The 19,500-nt window shown below is 49.4% G+C and overlaps 1 protein-coding gene across 1 annotated transcript; it reads right to left on the reverse strand.

Moving 5' to 3' along the window:
• Positions 1–6,610: 6,610 nt before the first annotated feature.
• LOC146757067 (zinc finger CCCH domain-containing protein 11A-like) lies at positions 6,611–18,947 on the reverse strand. Its single transcript, XM_085523317.1, has 3 exons — positions 18,927–18,947; positions 7,700–7,774; positions 6,611–6,869 (listed from the first exon to the last, which is right to left on the reverse strand). Exons 1-3 carry the CDS (start codon positions 18,945–18,947, stop codon positions 6,696–6,698), a joined length of 270 nt encoding a protein of 89 aa, XP_085379443.1. The 3' UTR covers positions 6,611–6,695.
• Positions 18,948–19,500: the final 553 nt, after the last annotated feature.

The following is a 19,500-nucleotide window of genomic DNA, read 5'->3' on the forward strand; positions in this document are numbered from 1 at the left end:
AGTCTCATGTGCCGTTACCAGCAGCCACTGCCCAGTGCTGACGTCAAATCACTGGCTGCACTGGAGACATTAACCAAGGAGACGTTGACCAAAACCGGTGCTGAGATGTTCGGATCCTCACGGTGCACAGGATGGCTCGTCATTTGGTGCCGGCTTAACCCAACGTGCCGGCAGCCAGCAGGGCCCACTTGGGGTCCCGACACAGACGTGTTTCCTGCCCTTGACGAGGAGTGGCATAGGGTCTGGGAGCCATGGCCCTCCGTCGGGTCTGATAAGGACCTGACCTATTGGTGTCCATTCGGTCAGCTGATGGTCTCCCTTCCGATTCTCTTACGCAGGAGGAGAGCGTGTGGGCACAGCTCAGGCCCCTCCAGCCCTCCCCCCTCTTTAAGTGCACGAAGACGCCCCTTCAAGGTCTGATGTGCACACTCCATAATAGCCTGGCCGGTGCTGCTGCCGGGAATGCCGAAGGTATGCTTAATGCCCCAAGCTGTGCACCAGCGTCCAAAACATGCACTTCTATGTCCTGGGTCATTATCGGTCTTTAACTCGTGAGGTGCACCCATGACAGCGATGGCCATGCACAATGGCCATCATGCTCCTGGCTCAGAGCAGAGGCCGTGAGCATCACGTCTCACAGTCTGTGTCACCTGGGCAGAGCCGTTAAGCAGGGGCTGCTAGTGGGGAGATGCCAAGGTTTTCCATCAAGATGATTGCTCAGATATGCCTGAGTTCAGATGGAGGGGCCCATTGCCCTACCAGGAAGTGGAAGATGCTTGGGGGTGAGGCAGCTCGTGCTTTCCCATGCCTGTAGGACCTTACAGTGCTGTGCCTTTCCCTCAAGGGTCACCCAAATAATGTCATTTCCATCAAGTACTGCAGCCACACGGGGTTGGTGTTCACCGTGTCCACATCGTACATCAAAGTGTGGGACATCCAGGACTAAGCGTGCTGCATCCGCACCCTGATGTATGTAGTGGGAAGAGTGGCTATGGGGGACTGTGGGCAGCTCTGGCTTTGCAGAGGATGGTGTGAGAAACTCCTGGGGTCCCACAGGCTGGAAACAGAGCCCAGCTGTTTTAGGATCAGTGCCTACAGCTGTAGGAAGAAGGGAGGCTTAGGGAGATCTTGGAATGGAATCTGTGGGGACCCTCTGCAGCAAATGCTCAAAGGAAAGCACTGCTCTGGAAGGTGGAGGTTTTGCTGGTCCCATGGCGGCCAGACAGCTGCAGGACCATTCCCAGTGTGGGACCAGCTGAGAGCCAACAGCTTCTTTGGGTTCCTCGGTGGGGCCTCGCAGGCTCTGAGCTGGTCTCTGATCATCCTTTCTCCTCCCATCCTCCCTCCTCTAGGTCTTCTGGCCAGGTGATCTCTGGGGATGCATGTGCTGGGACAACCACCCGCCCTGTGACCAGTGTGCAGGGGGAGCACCAGATCAACCAGATTGCTCTCAACCCCACTGGTACCACCCTCTATGCTGCCACTGGGAACTCCGTCCGCATCTGGGAGCTGAGCAGGTGAGGGGCAGCACAGAGGCAGGCAGGACAACTGACTGATTCTGTGTGGACGGTGTCCATCTGAAAAGACTCCCCTTAGGAAAGGGAAAACCTTTGTAGCTGTGGAAGCTGCCTCAAATGAGGGCTTACAGAACCCTTTCATATGCCTTTTCAAGCCCCTGTTTTGGACCTGATGGGTGATGAGCAGCAATGGGACTACTTGAGGCGTGGCTTCCATCTGTGAGAAGAGGGAAGAAATGGGAGATGAGCAGCAGCTTCCCCAGGCTGTGCCACTGACCCTGAGCCCTCACTGCAGCCTGGGCTCTGCAGATGGCTGTCGGTGTGCCCCAGAGCTGCCTTCATCCCTCAGCATCACTGTGAAGCAGGGTACCCCTGATGGCGATGCCCGTGTTTGGGGACCTTTCTATGTCAGGAGTGCTTGAGGGCAGTGGGCTTTGTGCTGGGGGAGGGCCCTGGAGGAGCTGTGCTGTTGGGAAGGGGCTGACTGACCCTTGTCACTGGTTGTAGGCTGCAGCCTGTTGGGAAGCTGAGTGGCCACACTGGGCCCGTGATGTGTCTCGCAGTAAGCCAGACAGCAAGCAACCATGACCTGGTGGTGACGGGCTCCAAAGATCACTATGTCAAGGTAGTCTCCTGTGGCTGCTGGGCAGAGCACCCCTCTGAGACCTCTTCTCTCCCCCTTGCCCATATTTCTGGTTTCCCCTGTTCTGCATGTGGCTTTTTGTGCATCTTCTCACCCCAAATATTGCCCACATCTGTGGCAGCCGTGTTCTGCACTCACCCTTGCAAGGACAGTGGGGGGGGGAGTCGGCAGCCCACCATGGGCTGGGGGTGGGCGCTGCTTCTGCTGGCGGTGCCTGTCTGAAGCATGCAAAGCTCCTGACTCATTCCATCATTCTCTTTTGTTTCTGAAGCAGCCAGTGCTGCACAGCTGGCTCACCCTGAGCTTCCCTGCAGAGATCTCTGAATCCCAGCTGCAAATTCTGCTGACCCTCTGCTCTTCCCTGGGTACCCACTTTGCTCTGCAGTGGGGTGGGGAAGGGCTGCAGATGGGTGAGGATGGAGATGGTTGTGCCAGGAGCGGAGTGCGGACGGGTTGGACCCTGATCCTGCACGACTCCCCCCACGGCTGCACGCCTGAAGGACAATCCTACAGAGAACGATGGTGCATGGCTGGAGCCCTTCAGAAGGCTGAAGGCTCAGCCCAGGAGTGTCAATGAGGACGCAGCCTCTCCAGCTGCCCTGCTCACGTTTCTCTGCTCAGGGGGCCGACGAGGCCCTGGTCTCACACTGGAGCTTTCTTCTACCTCTCCTGTGGTCCCTTGGAGCATCCCCTGCTCCATCGTGCCCTGCCCCCCTCTGGGCTCGTAGGGGAACGTGGGAATACCGGAAAAGCTGTTCAGAGCAGCAGCTGTGGAGCCAGATCAACAGCATGAGAACCAAGGACACCTCTGGAAGGAGAAGAAGGGACTCACGGCTCTGATTGGATATGTGCCTGCATGGACAGTTGAAGAGTTTTTGTAGAATGCTCTGTTGACATGTAAAGGTGGTTGGGAAAGTTGTAAGGGCGGATGCGAAAGCACAGACCAATTTCCTTCTGCTTTCTGCAGCCCTGTTATTTTGTGCCACCAGCCCTCGTTCAAACCACTGCAGGGTGGGAATTTCTGCACACCTTGAAACAGGAGCATCTCTATTTACTTGATGGAGTCTGTCTTTTATCATTCTGGGAATGGGGGGGAGGGGAAGAAGAAAATGCAGTTTCCATGGCCTGGTGGAGGGCACGATGGCATGCGCAGGGTCACCCTGCCATGGACAGGATGGTGGCTGCTCCTGGGTCACAGCTGAGCCCTGTGCTGTGGGGCTGGGCAGGATGGATCACAGGCCCCATGGTTGCCCTGTGACGCACAGCACTGGGAGGTGGGGGCAACGCTGCCCTCTCAGCCTGTTCTTTTCCATTGGGATGTGTATGTCTGCGTTCGTGTGGCTGTAGCTGGGTGTACCATAGGTACTGGTGTCTCAGTACCTGTGTGGGTCGGTATCTCCCATGTGGAAGAGTGGGGGGGTGTTGATCTGGGGAGATGGAGGGTGTGTGTTGATTTGGTGTAGCTACCTCACGGTTCAAGCTGGGTGCTGTTGTCATTGATTTCATTTTGGGGGTGGGCTGGGGAGCTCAAGGGTTTCTGGTGTTGTAACAGCCTCTGCCTGAGGTCGAGGCAATCTGAGTTAAACTGAATCTCGTAATGCTGTTAAGAGTTGTTGTCCCCAAAATGCAGTTCAATCTAGATCCTGTCCCAGGCACTGAACATGATGAGAACAGCCCCAGGAAGCTGGCACAGAGCTCTGCCCTGCTCCCCATCACAGGAGGCTGTGGGGGGGCAGCTCTGAGCCATGCTGTCAGGTTGGGAGGGCAGGTCCCCCCAAATGCTAAAGCACAAAGTCCCAACTCAGCTGCAGTCCAGTGAGCGTGGCTTCTTGGCCTCTGCTTCTTCAGATCCTTCCCTTGCTGCCCTGCCTCTGCCTGTGGGCAGGCAGCAGGAGGCCCTGGGGCTGCACTTGCCTGTTTTGCCATCTGTTCCATGCCCCAGAGCACGGTGCCTGCAGGCCCCGTGCTGGGGCTGAGGGCTTTGGCCACAGAGGGTGAAGGTTCAGGGCTGGGCTGCAGATGGGCTCCGTCCTTTCGCACTGTGCTGGGTGCTCCTTTAGGGCTCAGGACTTGCACTGCTTTCTTGTGGTCTCTGAGCCTCTGTGCACCTAATTTTGCTTCTCCCTCGGTGCCTTTGGTGGTGTCAAGCATGGAGATAATAACTGCTGTCCAGGGAGGGAGCTTTGCTGAGAGCTGGGGGACTTCTTCTTCCTGGCTTCTGCCTCTTGCTCCTGGATCTCCTCCTCCCAGCACACAGGAGCCAGCTTCATGCTCTGCTAAGGGCACTGCACTGCCTGGAGCTGAGCTTTGCACACAAGGGCTGGAGTTGACCCAGAAGTCCAAATGTTTGGGCCCCCAAACCAACCACTGTGAGCCCCTCCAGGGAGCTGCAGCTCTCCCGGCACAAAAGACAAGGCTGTAGGGCTGTCCCCAGCCTGGCCAGCTGCGAGAAGCACAAGGATGCGTTGTTCCTCCCCAGCGCCTCCAAAAGCACAGCTGCTTTGGGCTCCCTGCCTGGGCAGTCTGCTCCCAGGGATGCCCTCCCATCCCACACTGGATGGGCTCCAGGTACGATCCCACAGAGCACCTGTCACTTGTCCCCTTGCCTTGCAGCGTGCTCACCCCTGCTTTGCTCCATCCTGCAGGCAGCATCACCCTCCCCAGGGCTCCCACCAGCTGCCCCTCTCTCCCCGTGCTGCTCCCACCCCAACTGTGAGGGATCCCAGCACAGTCCCACTCCCCCCCCAGGCCTTTCCAGCAAAGCGTTGCCCTTCACCTTCCTGCCACCCCGGGCCTTTGTCCCCATTCCCAGTGGAGCAGCTCTGCCCCTTTAGCTGCTCACTCCTCTGCATCCCACCACCACCCTGCACTCTGCTCCCTGCTCTGCAGTGCTGCACTGCCTGCTCCATCAGCCCATCCCACACAGCAGCAGGTGCCTTTTCTTGCTCAGAGCTGTTGTACAGAGCCCAACTCCTGTTGGTGAAGGCTTTTTTTCTCTGCTGGGTGGTGCAGCCCAGCACTGCGCTCTGGGTTTGTCAAGGTGTGTACAAATATTTGATCCCTCGATGTGTTCCTGTAAATAGTGTAACTTATTTCGCTCTCATGATGTACGTTGGTTTGAATTGTTTCCCGATGGATGTGTTTGTTCCTCGCCTCTTTGTCTTCACAAGTAAAGCGTTACTGAAAGGAAGAGACAAAGCAGTGCTGACTGTTATGGGGAAGAACAGAGCTGGGAGCCGCCCGTCCTGATGTGCATCCTGTCCTTCTGTGCCGTGGGTGCTGTGAGGAAGTGAGCACATGGGAACAGGGTCCTCAGGGACTGCAGGGATGTCCCCGTGGCTCTGGGATGTACCTGAGCAGCTGCCTGGGCTCAGTGAGCCAGCTCAGGGAGCAAAGTGCATTTTGGGGCACTCCACCCTACAAAAAGGTCCTTGAAAGCATCGCAAGGAGGCGACAAAGCTGGTAAAGGCTACGAGGTTCATCCTGTAGGAGAGGCTGAGGACCCCCGGCTCGTCCGAGCTGCAGGAGATGGGGCTGAGAATCCGTCCCGTTGCTCGTTGTGGCTTCCTAAGCAGGGGAATGGCACAGAGATGCCCGTAACTGATGAAGGAAGCGGGGTAGGGCCGGGAAACGCGTCTTTGCCGTGGGGGTGGTCCAACGCAGGCACGGGCCCTTCTGGGGGGTGGTGGATGCCCCGAGCCCGTCACTGACCGAGTGGCGTTTGGACAATGCCCCGAATGTGGTGCTTAACTTCAGGGCAGCCCTGAAGCGCTCAGGACCCTCTCGGTCCCTTCCGGCTCCTCCATCCAATTTAATTGCCCCCGCATTTGTCCCATCCTGGGGGCGGCCCGGCTGCTGGAACCCCCGGCAGCGCTGCGGGGACAGCCGCCAGGTGGCAGCGCGGGCTGCGGTGCGGGGACGGCGGGCGGTGGGCGGTGTTGGCACCGGGGCCGTTTGCGGGATGTTGTGAGGTTCCTCCCTCCCTCCCAACTCCTTTCTGCCCCCCCCCGCCCCCGAGCCGCGCTGACTGCGCTGCAGTGCCCGCAGTGATGATGATGCTGGCACCGCGTTCTGCCCCACTCCGGGGTGATGGCGTCAGTGGGTCATACCTCGCACACTGGTTTGAAGGGAGCAGCAGGGAGAACCCGCTGGGCTCCCCCCTCATCCCAGCACCACACGTGCCAGGGGCAGCACCAGGCAGGTGGGTGCCAGGCTGGAGGCTTGGGCACATCCCAGGGCACAGATCCACCCTGCTTTCTTCTCTTGCTGCTGAAAGGAGCCAACCAGGATCAGGGAATGGATGCACAGGACCTCAACTCTGACCAGCAGGAAAACTCAGGACAATGGAATGCAGTCTGCCAATCTTTTACCAGTTCAGCTGTGCTTTATGACTCATTATTGCAAAGACTCTTTTAGTAAAGTACCACCCTGGGGTATCCAACCAAAAAGAAAAGGTTTTTATTAAATTAAAGGTTTGTTTTTTTGTTTTTTTTTTGTTTGTTTTTTTAAACATACTATAATAACTACTATGCAGTTCAACTGTCAATCATCTCAGAAAGTTCACGAAGGAGATCATCCTCATCCTTCTCCAGGTCCAAGTCAATTTCTGCTTCCATTTCCCCTCCTGAGATTTTCGAGATGAACTTTTCAGTGTCATCTTCTACAGCCTTGGTGAGCAGGCTGACCTCCGGCAGGGCTGGAGCAGCAGTCTGGGAAGAAGGAAGACAAAGTCAATGATTGCTCAGGAGATCCTTCCTCTGCAGTGCTTCTCCTTCAGCACTGCTGATCCTGAACCCAACACGGGGGCTAAGGGGCTCCTGAAGGATGTTAACAACCACGTGAAGGCTGCAGAGCACCTCAGGTCTTTTTAACAATGCAGCAATAATGGACAAATTCCTTCACACCACAAAGGAATCACAGGGCTGCAGAGCATTGTGCACACACTGCCATTCATCCAGCATCCTGCACACAGTGACTACTTTGAAAGGAAACCTGCAGAACATTTCAGTTCTCCACACTTTCTGCAGCAGTTGTATCTCAGTATCAGCCTGACGAGGACAGCACTGACACTTCTTCCCCTCCTTACCAAAGCTGCTTTTTTAGCTGGAGGCTCCTCTTCTTCAGTGCTCGTTTAAATCAGCACAGTGCTAGAGCTGTTACACACCACATTCTATTTGAGCAACAGAAAGTCATTCCTGTTCCCCTACACAACATCCACCCACAGTCTGATTTCACTGAACACGAAGCCATCGTGACCTTTTTGTATCCAGTGCTCCCACGTTAACCTCACAAGTTGTACCTGGTGCCAGCAGGGTTACTGCCTCACTGCCAGATACAATCAGATCAATTCTGAGTTTGAGGAGTGCAAAGCTGTCTGGGAAAGCCATTGAAAGTATCAGGATTGTGAAATATGGCTGCAGCCCTTCACCAAAGGCAGGAAGGTAGGAATGCACTCATGATGGTGGCACATGGTGAGCAGTGAGACATGAGAACATGTGAAGAAATTGTGTCACTGTGTCCATCTTCAGAAGGGACTCACCTCTGCGGGTGCAGAGACAGCTTTGGGAGCAGCCCTGCTCCATTCCACAGTCTTTTCCTCTTCTCTTCCAGGTGCCTTAAAACAAGGAAAAAGAAAATCACTTGGTCAACAGCAAGCATAGAAAGAAACCTGAGTGCCAGTGTTTCCTCCATGTGCTTATTTCCTCACATTCAATAACAAAGAACACGAGAGAGGCGACATCTCGCAGTCCATACAGTATCCAAGCTCTTCCCTCCTTCACATGCTGTCTCTTCACGAAGCCTCTCTCACCTCCCCAATGAATAACTCACCCCCCTGACCTTTCTGACAGAGGTTGGCCTCCATGTTAAAAACTCAATCCATGCTTTCCAAACACATTTACATATTAAAACAAGCAACACGCCAAAGATGAAGATAACCTTGGCGTCAACACACAGAACATGCCACACCAAAAACACGGCAGAAAGAAAGTACAGGAGAAACTGAATTACAAAACCTCACAGCGAATGAATTTTCCAGAATGAAGCAGGCAGACACCACGGATTCAATGGAAAAACACATGGATGGACATCCTGGCACTTGTTGCCTTTGCATTTGGTAAGAAACAGCCCAGGCAATTCTAAGCAAACTCCATTTGCTTGACAGGGGAAGCACTTCAGCAGAGCAGACAGTGAAACACCTCGTTACCTGCTGGCTTTGCGATCTGCTGCATCCGCAGGGCTTTCTCCTGCTTGATTCCTTCCAAGCTTTTAATATGCATTTCTTCCAATCGCTTGATTTTACGCGGTGGCTCTTCCAGTTTCACGTTACCAGGCTCAGGTGGAGGGAAAATTCTCTTCTTCTTGCGCTTATCCTTAGATCTCTTCTCAGTATGAACCTCTTCTACTTTTTGCTTCTCTTCTTCCAGTCGTCTCTTCTTCCAGATCTCCCCTGCTGGCTTGGCACCCTTCTCTGTCATCATCAAGAAAGGAGAAGCATAAGGATTACAAGAAATTCCAACGAGAGCTCAAGTTTCCAGATTTGTCATAATATTACAGAATATACATGTTCCCAACAACAACGCTCCTGAGAAAGAATAAGCAGAAAGCCTAGAGAATCTGTGCAGCAAACACCGATGACCATTTACCTCTCCTTGGTGCTCTTTCAACCTCGATCTTCTTCCCCAGCCTTTCTGCTAGGCTGCGCTTCAGCGGAAGGCCACTGACATCAGCTACAGAGAGAAAACAACAACATTCCTAAGATAATTCCTTTGGAGAAAGATTTTTACAAGTCAACCACAAACTTTGGTTTCTCCAAGTGTATGTTCTCAAATTCACCTTTCAGCTGCTACACTTGTGTGCCACTTGGAGTCATCACAGACCCACGACACACTTTCCTCCCTCCTGCTTCAGCAGTGCCCTCCCATTTACGTGGAGGCAGCCAAACAGCAGCTCACAAGCAGCCCTTACCTACAGAGGATTTCCGTTTTCCAGGTTTATCAGCAGTATTCAGTTGAATCACAGGCACCTCCCCTAAAACAAAGAAAAACAAAGTGCTTATTTGACAGAAACCAACAGAATTACTGTCTTGTGAGCCCATTTCCCACCCAAAACAAATACAACCAAAAGACTCCACTTTGACAGCCCTGACACAAAATAATATTGCAACTGTAATGCACTCAGGGTAAGTCCCAATTGTAATTTATCCATTCCACTTAGGAGCCACCAAATGGAAGCAAAGGTACTCATCATTACCCTGCTTTGCAGGCAGCATCACAGTGCTGACCAGTGTCCGCACATTCTCCTTCTTAGGCACACGAACAATCTGAGATTTGAGCCGATGAGCAGGAGCTCCTGAAGGTCCTTCTGATCCAAGTGTTTTTATTCCAGCATTCAAACTGTCATCTGGGAACACAGAGCAGTAAATGAGACTGAGGGACAGAGGCACACGCTGAGGACCACAGCTCTGCAAACTGCCTCCTGCTCAGAAGCATACAGAACAAACCATGTCAGCTCTCCCCACAGCTAAGAGCACCATGGACCTGATGTCTGTCTGCTGCCCTCCTTTCATCCTTCTGGATATTAAAAGTAGGCTTTATCCCTTACTTTATCCCATCCATATGACATTAGATTCCTCTATCAGCAAATGTGGCTTTCACCACTGGTTGAAAAGATGCACATACAGGCCCTTAAACTCCATGCTGTGGCCTCGTCTTGCTCTAATGATGTAAACAAAGGAGTTTACCTTCCTAATCTGAAAGGCACATGAAGTTACAAGGTAGGAACAAGATCATGGAAATAGCTGATTCCATTCAGCAACCCTATGTTCTGTTGTGTTTGTACAATGAATTGCTTTGGAGTTAATTGGCAAGTGCTTCTGATTAATCCTGGAATACCTTGTTTTGTATCAGTGTCACGGTTTGAACTAAAAATCCACCTGCGCCCGTGACAGGGGGCCATGGGCCCCGGAGGGGCCCTAGGCCGAAAGGAAAAAAATTAATTAAGAAAAGAAAACAGCGGCAATGATCTAAGGAGGCACACTTATTTACTAAATACTATATCGAAATACAGGATAACACAATATAATAAAATATAATTGAAAATTGAGCTAACGAATCAAGCAAAATAGGAGAGAGAATGAGTCCCGTAACCGAGAGGCCTACTGTAAATCTAGGCGAACGGCTGAAGGCTCCCACACACTCCCCTGAACGCCAGAACTCGAAAGACGTCAGTCTGTTCTGCGACAGAGTTAATATAGAGTCCAGGTCCCGTGACCCATCATGTTGTTCCCTGGGAGATGTAGTCTTCTTCTGTAAGTTGCAGATTCAGTAAAATTATTCATGCTTTATATGATGTTATGATGTGGAATACTGATAGCAAAAAATACAAAATTATTAAACCATGACATTCCACCCCTTATTCTACATCATTACATTATGTTTATACATACATACAAATCCCTAAGTTGAGAACAAAACTCTATAACCTAACCTACTATTTATTAATTTTGAGAAAATGGCAAAACTGCCAGAAAAAGGAAAACATGTCAGCGGTAGAGGGGAAAGGCAGCGCTAGTAGGGCGTCCCCCACATCAAGGTGCACTCATCCTTTCCCAGCCACCACAGCAGATTTCCTTTTGACTTATACTTCTTTCCATGTGTGCTCTACACATGCATGGCCAGTGCAGGATATAGAGTCCAGATGGAAAACTTGCTTACAGAATGCCTAATTAAGGTATATAGAGAAAAAGTGTTTCCTTAACATTAATCCACTCTATCTTAAGTCCTATACCTAATTGAACTATTCTGTACCTAATTGAAATATTTTCTGAGACTCTACCTATATATTTACAGGAAAATCATTGGCTGCACTCCCCCAACATCAAATTCCCTTGTGGTACACATTGAACATTCCCATTTTTGTCCATCACCCACCATGTGCACCCAGGTCCCTGGGCAAAGACAGTACCCCGGAGAGGTTTGCCCTTTCCAGACGCTGGAAGGACCCAAACCGTCTTTCCCAACACGCTCTTTATGTGTACTACAGGAACCTTATCTCCCTCCACGGTACGTAGGGAGCTGGATTGGTTAGGACCATTGCGATTACTAGATCCTCGAGTGTTGACCAACCAGGTGGCTTCTGCTAAATGGTTCTCCCAATTTTTATACGTTCCGCCACCCATTGCTTTCAACATAGTTTTCAACAACCCATTGAATCGTTCAATCTTACCAGAAGCTGGTGCATGATAGGGAATATGGTAAATCCACTCGATGCCATGATTTTTGGCCCAAGTGGTTACAAGGGAATTTTTAAAATGGGTCCCATTATCTGATTCAATTCTTTCCGGAGTGCCATGCCGCCACAGGATTTGCTTTTCCAACCCTAATATGGTGTTTTGGGCAGTAGCATGGGGTACTGCGTATGTTTCGAGCCACCCAGTGGTTGCCTCCACCATGGTGAGTACATAACGCTTACCATTGCGAGATCGTGGCAAGGTGATATAATCAACCTGCCATGCTTCTCCATATTTATACTTTTGCCATCGCCCTTCCCCCCAAAAAGGTTTCATCCTCTTGGCTTGTTTAATTATGGCGCATGTTTCACAATCATGAATAACCTGAGCAATAGCGTCCATAGTTAAGTCCACCCCTCGGTCTCTGGCCCACTTATATGTTGCATCCCTTCCTTGATGACCTGAAGTCTCATGGGCCCACCGAGCTAGGAATAATTCACCCTTGTTCTGCCAGTCCAAGTCTATTTGAGCCACCTCAATTTTGGCAGCTCGATCAACCTGATGGTTATTTTTATGTTCTTCAGTAGCCTTACTTTTAGGCACATGAGCATCTACATGGCGCACCTTTACAACAATGTTCCTTATTCGGGCAGCAATGTCTTTCCACAGTTCAGCAGCCCAAACAGGTTTACCCTTTCGTTGCCAATTATCATCCTCCCACTGTTGCAACCACCCCCATAAGGCATTGGCCACCATCCATGAATCAGTATAAAGATGAAGCATTGGCCATGCTTTTCTGGAGCTGCTTTTGTAAAGTCACGCCACATTTGTCGTGGAACGCGGACTGCTTCGGGATCATGTAATTGGTCTGGATCATTACGATTGAACTCGCGGCTGTATAGCATTTCCACCAGAGCATTTTCTCTCAAAAACTGGATACCTTTCTCAATATCAGTCCATTTCTTTCTCTCAGGCTCCAAGTCCCGTTTAAAGGGGAATCTATCTCTTACTGCTATCAACATCCGCTTCCAGAGGGTGTAGGACCGATTTTGGCATGTGCCAATACCTCTGTCCACACGTGGGTCCCTGGAAATGCTACCCAGTTGGCGAGCTTCACTGCCATCGAGCCATGCACTGTTGGCACCATTGTCCCAGCAGCGAAGTAACCAAGTGACCATATTTTCTTTTGGCTGACGTGTGTAATCCTTTCTTAGATCTCGAATTTCACTCAGTTTAAAAGATCGATCAATAATGGTCGTAATACTTTGCTCACCTTTTGCTCTATCAAGAGTCCCAGGTGTTGATAGTGGCAACTGTGTTGATGAGGCTGCCCCATCTACGAGTTTGGACTTGAGAAATTCTCGTAAAGAAAAAGGAGCTTTTGGCTCCTCTTCTGACTCTGACCCTGACCCTGATGCTTGTGTTATTTCCTCCAGGTAACCCTCCTTCTTTTTCCTCTCTCCTAACTTTCTCTGCTCCTCTAACTTCTTCTGCTCCTCTATCATCTTCTGCTCCTCTATCATCTTCTGCTCCTCTATCATCTTCTTATACCCCTCTAACATCCTCTGCTCCTCCAACTTCTTCTGGTCTTCTGACTCCCCCTGCTCCCCTGAGTCTCCTGAGTCCTGCTCTCCTAACTCCCTCCGCTCTTCTAACTCCTTCTGCATTTTCTCTAACTGAGTTGAAACTTTTTTTGTCTTTCGCCCTCTTACAGGGGCAACCAACATTGTATCTGGTGTCCCAGATGGTTGGTCCAATTGGACTACCTGTGCCCCCGGTGGCTGGTCAGATTGGACTACATGTGCCCCCAATGGCTGGCCAAATTGGACTACATGTGCCCCTGGTAGTTGGTTAAATACATTCAACTCACCCTGGAGGGCACATAGCTGGTCTCGGAGAGCGTTCCGCTCAAACTGGACAGCACCAAGCTCAGTCTGGAGGCTGTTGTAGTTGGACTGGAGAGTGTTGAGTTGGGATTGCAGGGAGCTTTTCTCATCCCAAAGTTTTTCTGCGTCAGCTCTAAGATTCTCTTTCTCGTACCAGATTGAGTCTCGTTGGTACAGGAGATCTTTTCTCTCAGCTTCAAAAACTTTTTCTCTCTCTACCTTCTCATCCCAAAGTTTTTCTGCGTCAGCTCTAAGACTCTCTTTCTCGTACCAGATTGAGTCTCGTTGGTACAGGAGATCTTTTCTCTCAGCTTCAAAAGCTTTTTCTCTCTCTACCTTCTCAGCCCAAAGTTTTTCTGCCTCAGCTCTAAGACTCTCCTTCTCGGCCCTGAGACTCTCTCTCTCAGCTTCAAAAACTTCCCTCTCAGGAATGGTATTGACTAAGGCCCAATAAGCATTAGCTAGGCCCAAAATCATTTGTGCCTCCTGAGATCTGCCTGAGCCACAACATTCCTGCCTCAAATATGCAATCAAACTCTCAGGATTCTTCAAGTGTTCAGGAGTGAAGCTCCATAACACTGAAGATGTCTGTCCTTTGAGAATCTCTTCAATTCCCTGCCACTCAGTATTCTCTGGTTCTAGGGAAGACTTCCTCCGGATGTTATAAATCCAGATACTGAGTGAGATTATTACAATAATCAACAGTAAGATCAGGGAGATTAAGAGTGTGGCCCACTGATCATTCAAAAACTGCATAAAGGATTCATAGAAAGAAAGAGGAGCACGCTTAAAAATCACCATTTCTGTATAATTAGTTGCATTAGTTGCTCCCTCTGGAGCTGTATACAGATACGAAGTGAGCATTGCTAACCATGCTTTCAATCCATTATACAATTGTATAGCTCCATAAGAAAAAGTGGCTAGCTTAAACATGGCCCAATATGTTCGGAGCGTCTCAAAAAAGGAACCAATGGCACACAGTCCCTGGTAAAACAAATTTAGTAGAGAAAACATTTTTTTTTTCCTCCAATAGAGAGAAAAAAGTAAAAGAAAACAAAGCTCAGCAGTGTTTATAAAATATACTGGAGTATTGGCAGTCCGCCTGGACTTTCAAGGTCAAGCTCGCAGGTGCAGAATCGCAAACACGAGATAGCTCCTTAACAGGGAAAAAAACTCGTAGCTCTGTTAAAAGCTAAAAGAGCAACAGAAGAAAACACAGAAAAACAGCAACTCAATAATGCCCGCATTCTCCACCAAAATCTGTCACGGTTTGAACTAAAAATCCACCTGCGCCCGTGACAGGGGGCCGTGGGCCCCAGAGGGGCCCTAGGCCGAAAGGAAAAAAATTAATTAAGAAAAGAAAACAGCGGCAATGATCTAAGGAGGCACACTTATTTACTAAATACTATATCGAAATACAGGATAACACAATATAATAAAATATAATTGAAAATTGAGCTAACGAATCAAGCAAAATAGGAGAGAGAATGAGTCCCGTAACCGAGAGGCCTACTGTAAATCTAGGCGAACGGCTGAAGGCTCCCACACACTCCCCTGAACGCCAGAACTCGAAAGACGTCAGTCTGTTCTGCGACAGAGTTAATATAGAGTCCAGGTCCCGTGACCCATCGTGTTGTTCCCTGGGAGATGTAGTCTTCTTCTGTAAGTTGCAGATTCAGTAAAATTATTCATGCTTTATATGATGTTATGATGTGGAATACTGATAGCAAAAAATACAAAATTATTAAACCATGACAATCAGCATCAGATTTTGTAGTGGAAATTATCTGCAATCCATGATGGTTTTCTTCAGCTGGTTGCTGGACAGGTGTTTTTGTTTCTTCTCCCTCCTTAGAAAGCTGGTCTGTACAAGCAAAGAAAAAATCAGTCTCTTCAGTTATGCGGTAGGAATTCAATCAGATTATCCACTGCACAAAGATGGCAGGCAAGGCTGAAAACCCACACAGATAAATGCTGAGTCTCCACTTGCCCATCCAAATGGCTTCTCTGTGAACAAAGAAATCCCCCCCTACACAACATTCATCTCCCTGACACCCAGTAAAAGCTTAAATGCAGGAGAACAACCTGCAAGGCAAAGGCCACAGGAGCAGAGAGAAGCTGAGCATGCAAGATAAAACTGAGGTATCAGAAGCACACAAAGTTCAGCTCTGAACCTATCTATCAGCTCACAAGTGAACGTTACCTGGCGTTCTTTATGACACTATACCCACCTGTGAGTAATAGAGTTAATCTTTCGTACCTAAAAAAGACAAACTCACTTTGGCTTGGTGGAAAGAAAACCCCATTGAGGTAACGTCCCTTGGTGTGATGGAAGGCACAGTTGGATTTCTGGCAGCCTCCTGGCTGGTTCTCCCAGTAGCAGGAAATCATGCTGCGTTTTTTCTGAAGACAGAAAGGAAGAAGAGCTGATGGTAACGTGGACCTAAGATCTGCAAAGGGAGACTGAGCTCCAGATGGTGCCAGTGAGCAGACTGCCACAAAGCAGCACTCAAACACCACTCTGAAGAGTGCGCAGGCTGGGAGCACCAGGCTCACTGAGCTTTCCTAGCATTCTGTGGGTGAGGACACCAGTTTAGAAGGGGTTAAACTAACACACCTTGCAGAATGCTTGTCTGATTGATGTGTTTCTTTAGTATCTGTTGATAGAACACTGTTGGTATCAACTACAAGAATATTCTGCTATGATATACCAATGCCATTGAGCTCTCTTCCCTCTGCTTCCTCCCAGCCCCCTCTTAACAATAGGAACCATCATCATTTCAAAGCAAATGAACCTAATCTGCAAAAGCACATTCAGCCCACCTAAAGAAATGAGAAGTGGGTTTGGTGATAAACTCTGAGGAGCCAACACTCACACTGATCTCCATGTGCCTGAACCTGCAGACATTCCTGAAGCAGCGGCCCTCCTTCCACAGCGTGCAGATGGTTTCATTGCCCAAAGCGGCTTCACAGTGCCTGAAGGGACAGTTGTCTCCCTGTAACCCAATGGAAACCAAGAGAGGAAAATGAAGTAGTACAGCCTGAGAACTGGCCATGCTTTCAGCTCATTTTTAGCGAGTTGCTCTATTGTACAATGCAATTAGTTATGAAGTTTGCTGAAGACCAGTAATACTTCTACTTATTCTACCCATTCCTCTTAACTTCAGAACTGAAAGAAAGAAAAAATGAAGGAAAAAACCCAAGCAGACCTTTTTACAAGTGGAATAGAAGTAGAAATAGCAATCATTTCCTTTAATCGACATGCTGGACGAGCGCACAGAAGCAGTTCTGGTCTTGGGGATCTCTGTGCAGCTCTTCCTGTGCTTCTCAAAGAGCTGGCTCGTGCTTCCTTGGACTGAAAGTCTTCTACAGTCTTGATCAGTGAAATCTTCTTTTGAAAAGGAACCCTAAGCAAAACACCAAAAAGCAGAAAAGAATGAGGAATGCCCACCCGTCTTCCCAGCTTTGTTCTCTTCATTCAATCAGTCTCTCAGGAGCAGTTGTTTCAAAACATTGCCCTCCTCAACACTGGTCAAACTCTAGTAACATCACCCTGACTCAGCACGGAGTCCCTGGGCTGCACGGCTGCAAGCCCTCCAATGGAGCCCCTCCTTCAACACCACGAGTGACAGCAGTGAGTAACCCCAACACATTTGTCTGACCGCTGCAGGTCTTCAAGCTCAACCACCTGGACAACCTCAGCAAATACAGTGATCTTCAAAGCTTTGCAGTTCACTTCTCCTGTAGGCTGAACCAACACTGAATCCGTGAATTAATTAATTATAACAGGTTAGGAAGAATTTTCCTCCTCACTTTGCCAATGTCAAATTCTGTAAGTTGGAATTTCTGGTCTTCAAGGATTCTTCACCTTTGAAGAATCCACAAAAACCATCCTCCGTCTTTATTACCTGTACAGCAAAAGCATGACAGTGCGTATCAATACACAAATCCACACACATGTGCCTGTATACTGTAACTCAGCACTGCATGGAGCTGCAGCACGTTCTGCTCAGCCACAACAAGGGTTTGGGTTGGTTCATTTTTTTTTTTTTTTCTTTTCTGATGTAAAAATCAAATATTTTGGTATTTTAGATTTGTTTTGTTGCTTTTTTTTTTAAGGTACCAAATGCAGTAAAACCTGCAACCAGGCCAGACAGAAGATCAAATTCAAGTGATTCAGAACTCTTTCATTAAAGTGCTGCACATTTCTGAGCTAAGCATTTCCGATAGTCAATAAAGGTTGGAACCTTTTACTCACACAGACACTAGTGAATTTTCAAGGAAATTTTTTTTTTTTTTTTTTTTTCCAGGGAATTTCCCCAAATCTAAACTAAAGAGAGGAGAAGTCGGGTTCTCAAGTTAGTTGCTGGATTGACTGCATGACAAAGGGAACAAAAACAGCACTTAAGGACAAAGTTTCCTACCCTCCTCCAGTACTGATAGAAATGCTGCCTTTTACCTTTAGTACCTTCACATCAGATTCCTCTCTGGCAGATTCCTATGCTTCTAACAACCTCGGTGCTGCCCAGCACAGACGCCGGGCACCAACTGTCACTGGACTCTGCACCGTGGAACACGCACACAGCTCAGCACTTCTGTTTCCTCACAATTGGAAGGGTTCTGGAATCGGGAGCATGAAGCGGACTAGAAATACCTCACATCCCTCTGCTCCTTACGAGCCCTTCCATTTTAAAACAAGATAACCCCAGACACATCTGTTAGCACAGCAGCCCAAATGCTAACCAGAACACACAGTGTGTAACGCTGAAAGTACCAGTTTAATGCCGCGCCACAAACCCTATATAGTGGTACAGGTGACCACCCCTATCAGATACCCATGACCTCCATGACTCCACTGCTGGTGCATGCAGGCACCACCTGCCCAATACCCAACATCTCCCCCCTCTTTATTATCTGCAGCCCCTGTAAAGGTTCCCCTGCATACTCCCTGTTACCCCAAATGTGATTTGCACATTTAAGGCTATTCCGCAAATGAATCAATCATTAAACATATGCGAAAAACAATGAAACTGTCATAATAACATACCAAAGAGATGCAGCTGCAGTGACTACAAACCTGAAAGCACACAACAGCAATCTGCCTAACAATTGTGAAATGCTGTATGGCAACACTTAGTCAACTTGTAGAGAACAGTGCATTCAAGTTCAAGATAACAGCACAGTACACAATGGAGTTACAACTTCTCCAAGTTCAATGTAACACTATTGTACAGAATCTTCATGGCAATCCAGTTCTGTCCAGTGTGCATTATAATGTCACACTCCATAACCAAATAAGAAGACAAAAACATATTGGCTGTGCAGAATCGTTCTGAATGTCCACCACTGGGGGACTATCCAGGAACAAGGTCTCCCCCGCTCACGAACTATCAGTCCGGCATGAAGGCTGGATTCCCAGTTCGGACCTTCAGGCACATTGGGAGCAACGCTGTCTCATGTGCCGTTACCAGCAGCCGCTGCCCAGTGCTGACGTCAAATCACTGGCTGCACTGGAGACATTAACCAAGGAGACGTTGACCAAAACCGGTGCTGAGATGTTCGGATCCTCACGGTGCACAGGATGGCTCGTCATTTGGTGCCGGCTTAACCCAACGTGCCGGCAGCCAGCAGGGCCCACTTGGGGTCCCGACACAGGCGTATCCCCTGCCCATGACGAGGAGTAGATTCTGGGAGCCATGGCCCTCCGTCGGGTCTGATCAGGACCTGACCTATTGGTGTCCATTCGGTCAGCTGATGGTCTCCCATCCGATTCTCTCACGCAGGAGGAGAGCGTGTGGGCACAGCTCAGGCCCCTCCAGCCCTCCCCCCTCTTTAAGTGCACGAAGACGCCCCTTCAAGGTCTGATGTGCACACTCCACAATAACCTGGCCGGTGCTGCTGCCAGGAATGCTGAAGATATGCTTAATGCCCCAAACTGTGCACTAGTGTCCAAAACATGCACTTCTATATCCTGGGTCATTGTCAGTCTTTAACTCATGAGGTGCACCCATGACAGCGATGGCCATGCACAACGCTTTTATGTAATGCATGGCGGTCTGTCCAGATTGTGCCACAGCCCAGAGAAAACCACTGCATGTGTCAGTTGTGACATGCAAGTGACGGAAACACCCAAACTCTGGGAAGTCTGTGACATCCAGCTGCCAAACCTCATTTGGTCTCAAACCTCTGGGGTTCACCCCTGCAGGAAACAGGTTAGCCATAACT

This window comes from Coturnix japonica, chromosome 24, assembly GCF_054131305.1.
Source record: "Coturnix japonica strain WE chromosome 24, WE-NBRP24, whole genome shotgun sequence".
NCBI classification, from domain to species: Eukaryota; Metazoa; Chordata; class Aves; order Galliformes; family Phasianidae; genus Coturnix; species Coturnix japonica.

What these genes read in the sequence shown, in the direction of transcription:
- LOC146757067 (XM_085523317.1), bottom strand. Translation starts at nt 18,947, where the DNA reads ATGGGCAGGGGATACGCCTGT. An exon ending in TGGGCAGGGGATACGCCTGT is followed by an intron (nt 7,775 to 18,926) that starts GTCGGGACCCCA and finishes CCTTGTTTTAAG; the next exon opens with GCACCTGGAAGAGAAGAGGA. An exon ending in CTGTCTCTGCACCCGCAGAG is followed by an intron (nt 6,870 to 7,699) that starts GTGAGTCCCTTC and finishes CCTTCTTCCCAG; the next exon opens with ACTGCTGCTCCAGCCCTGCC.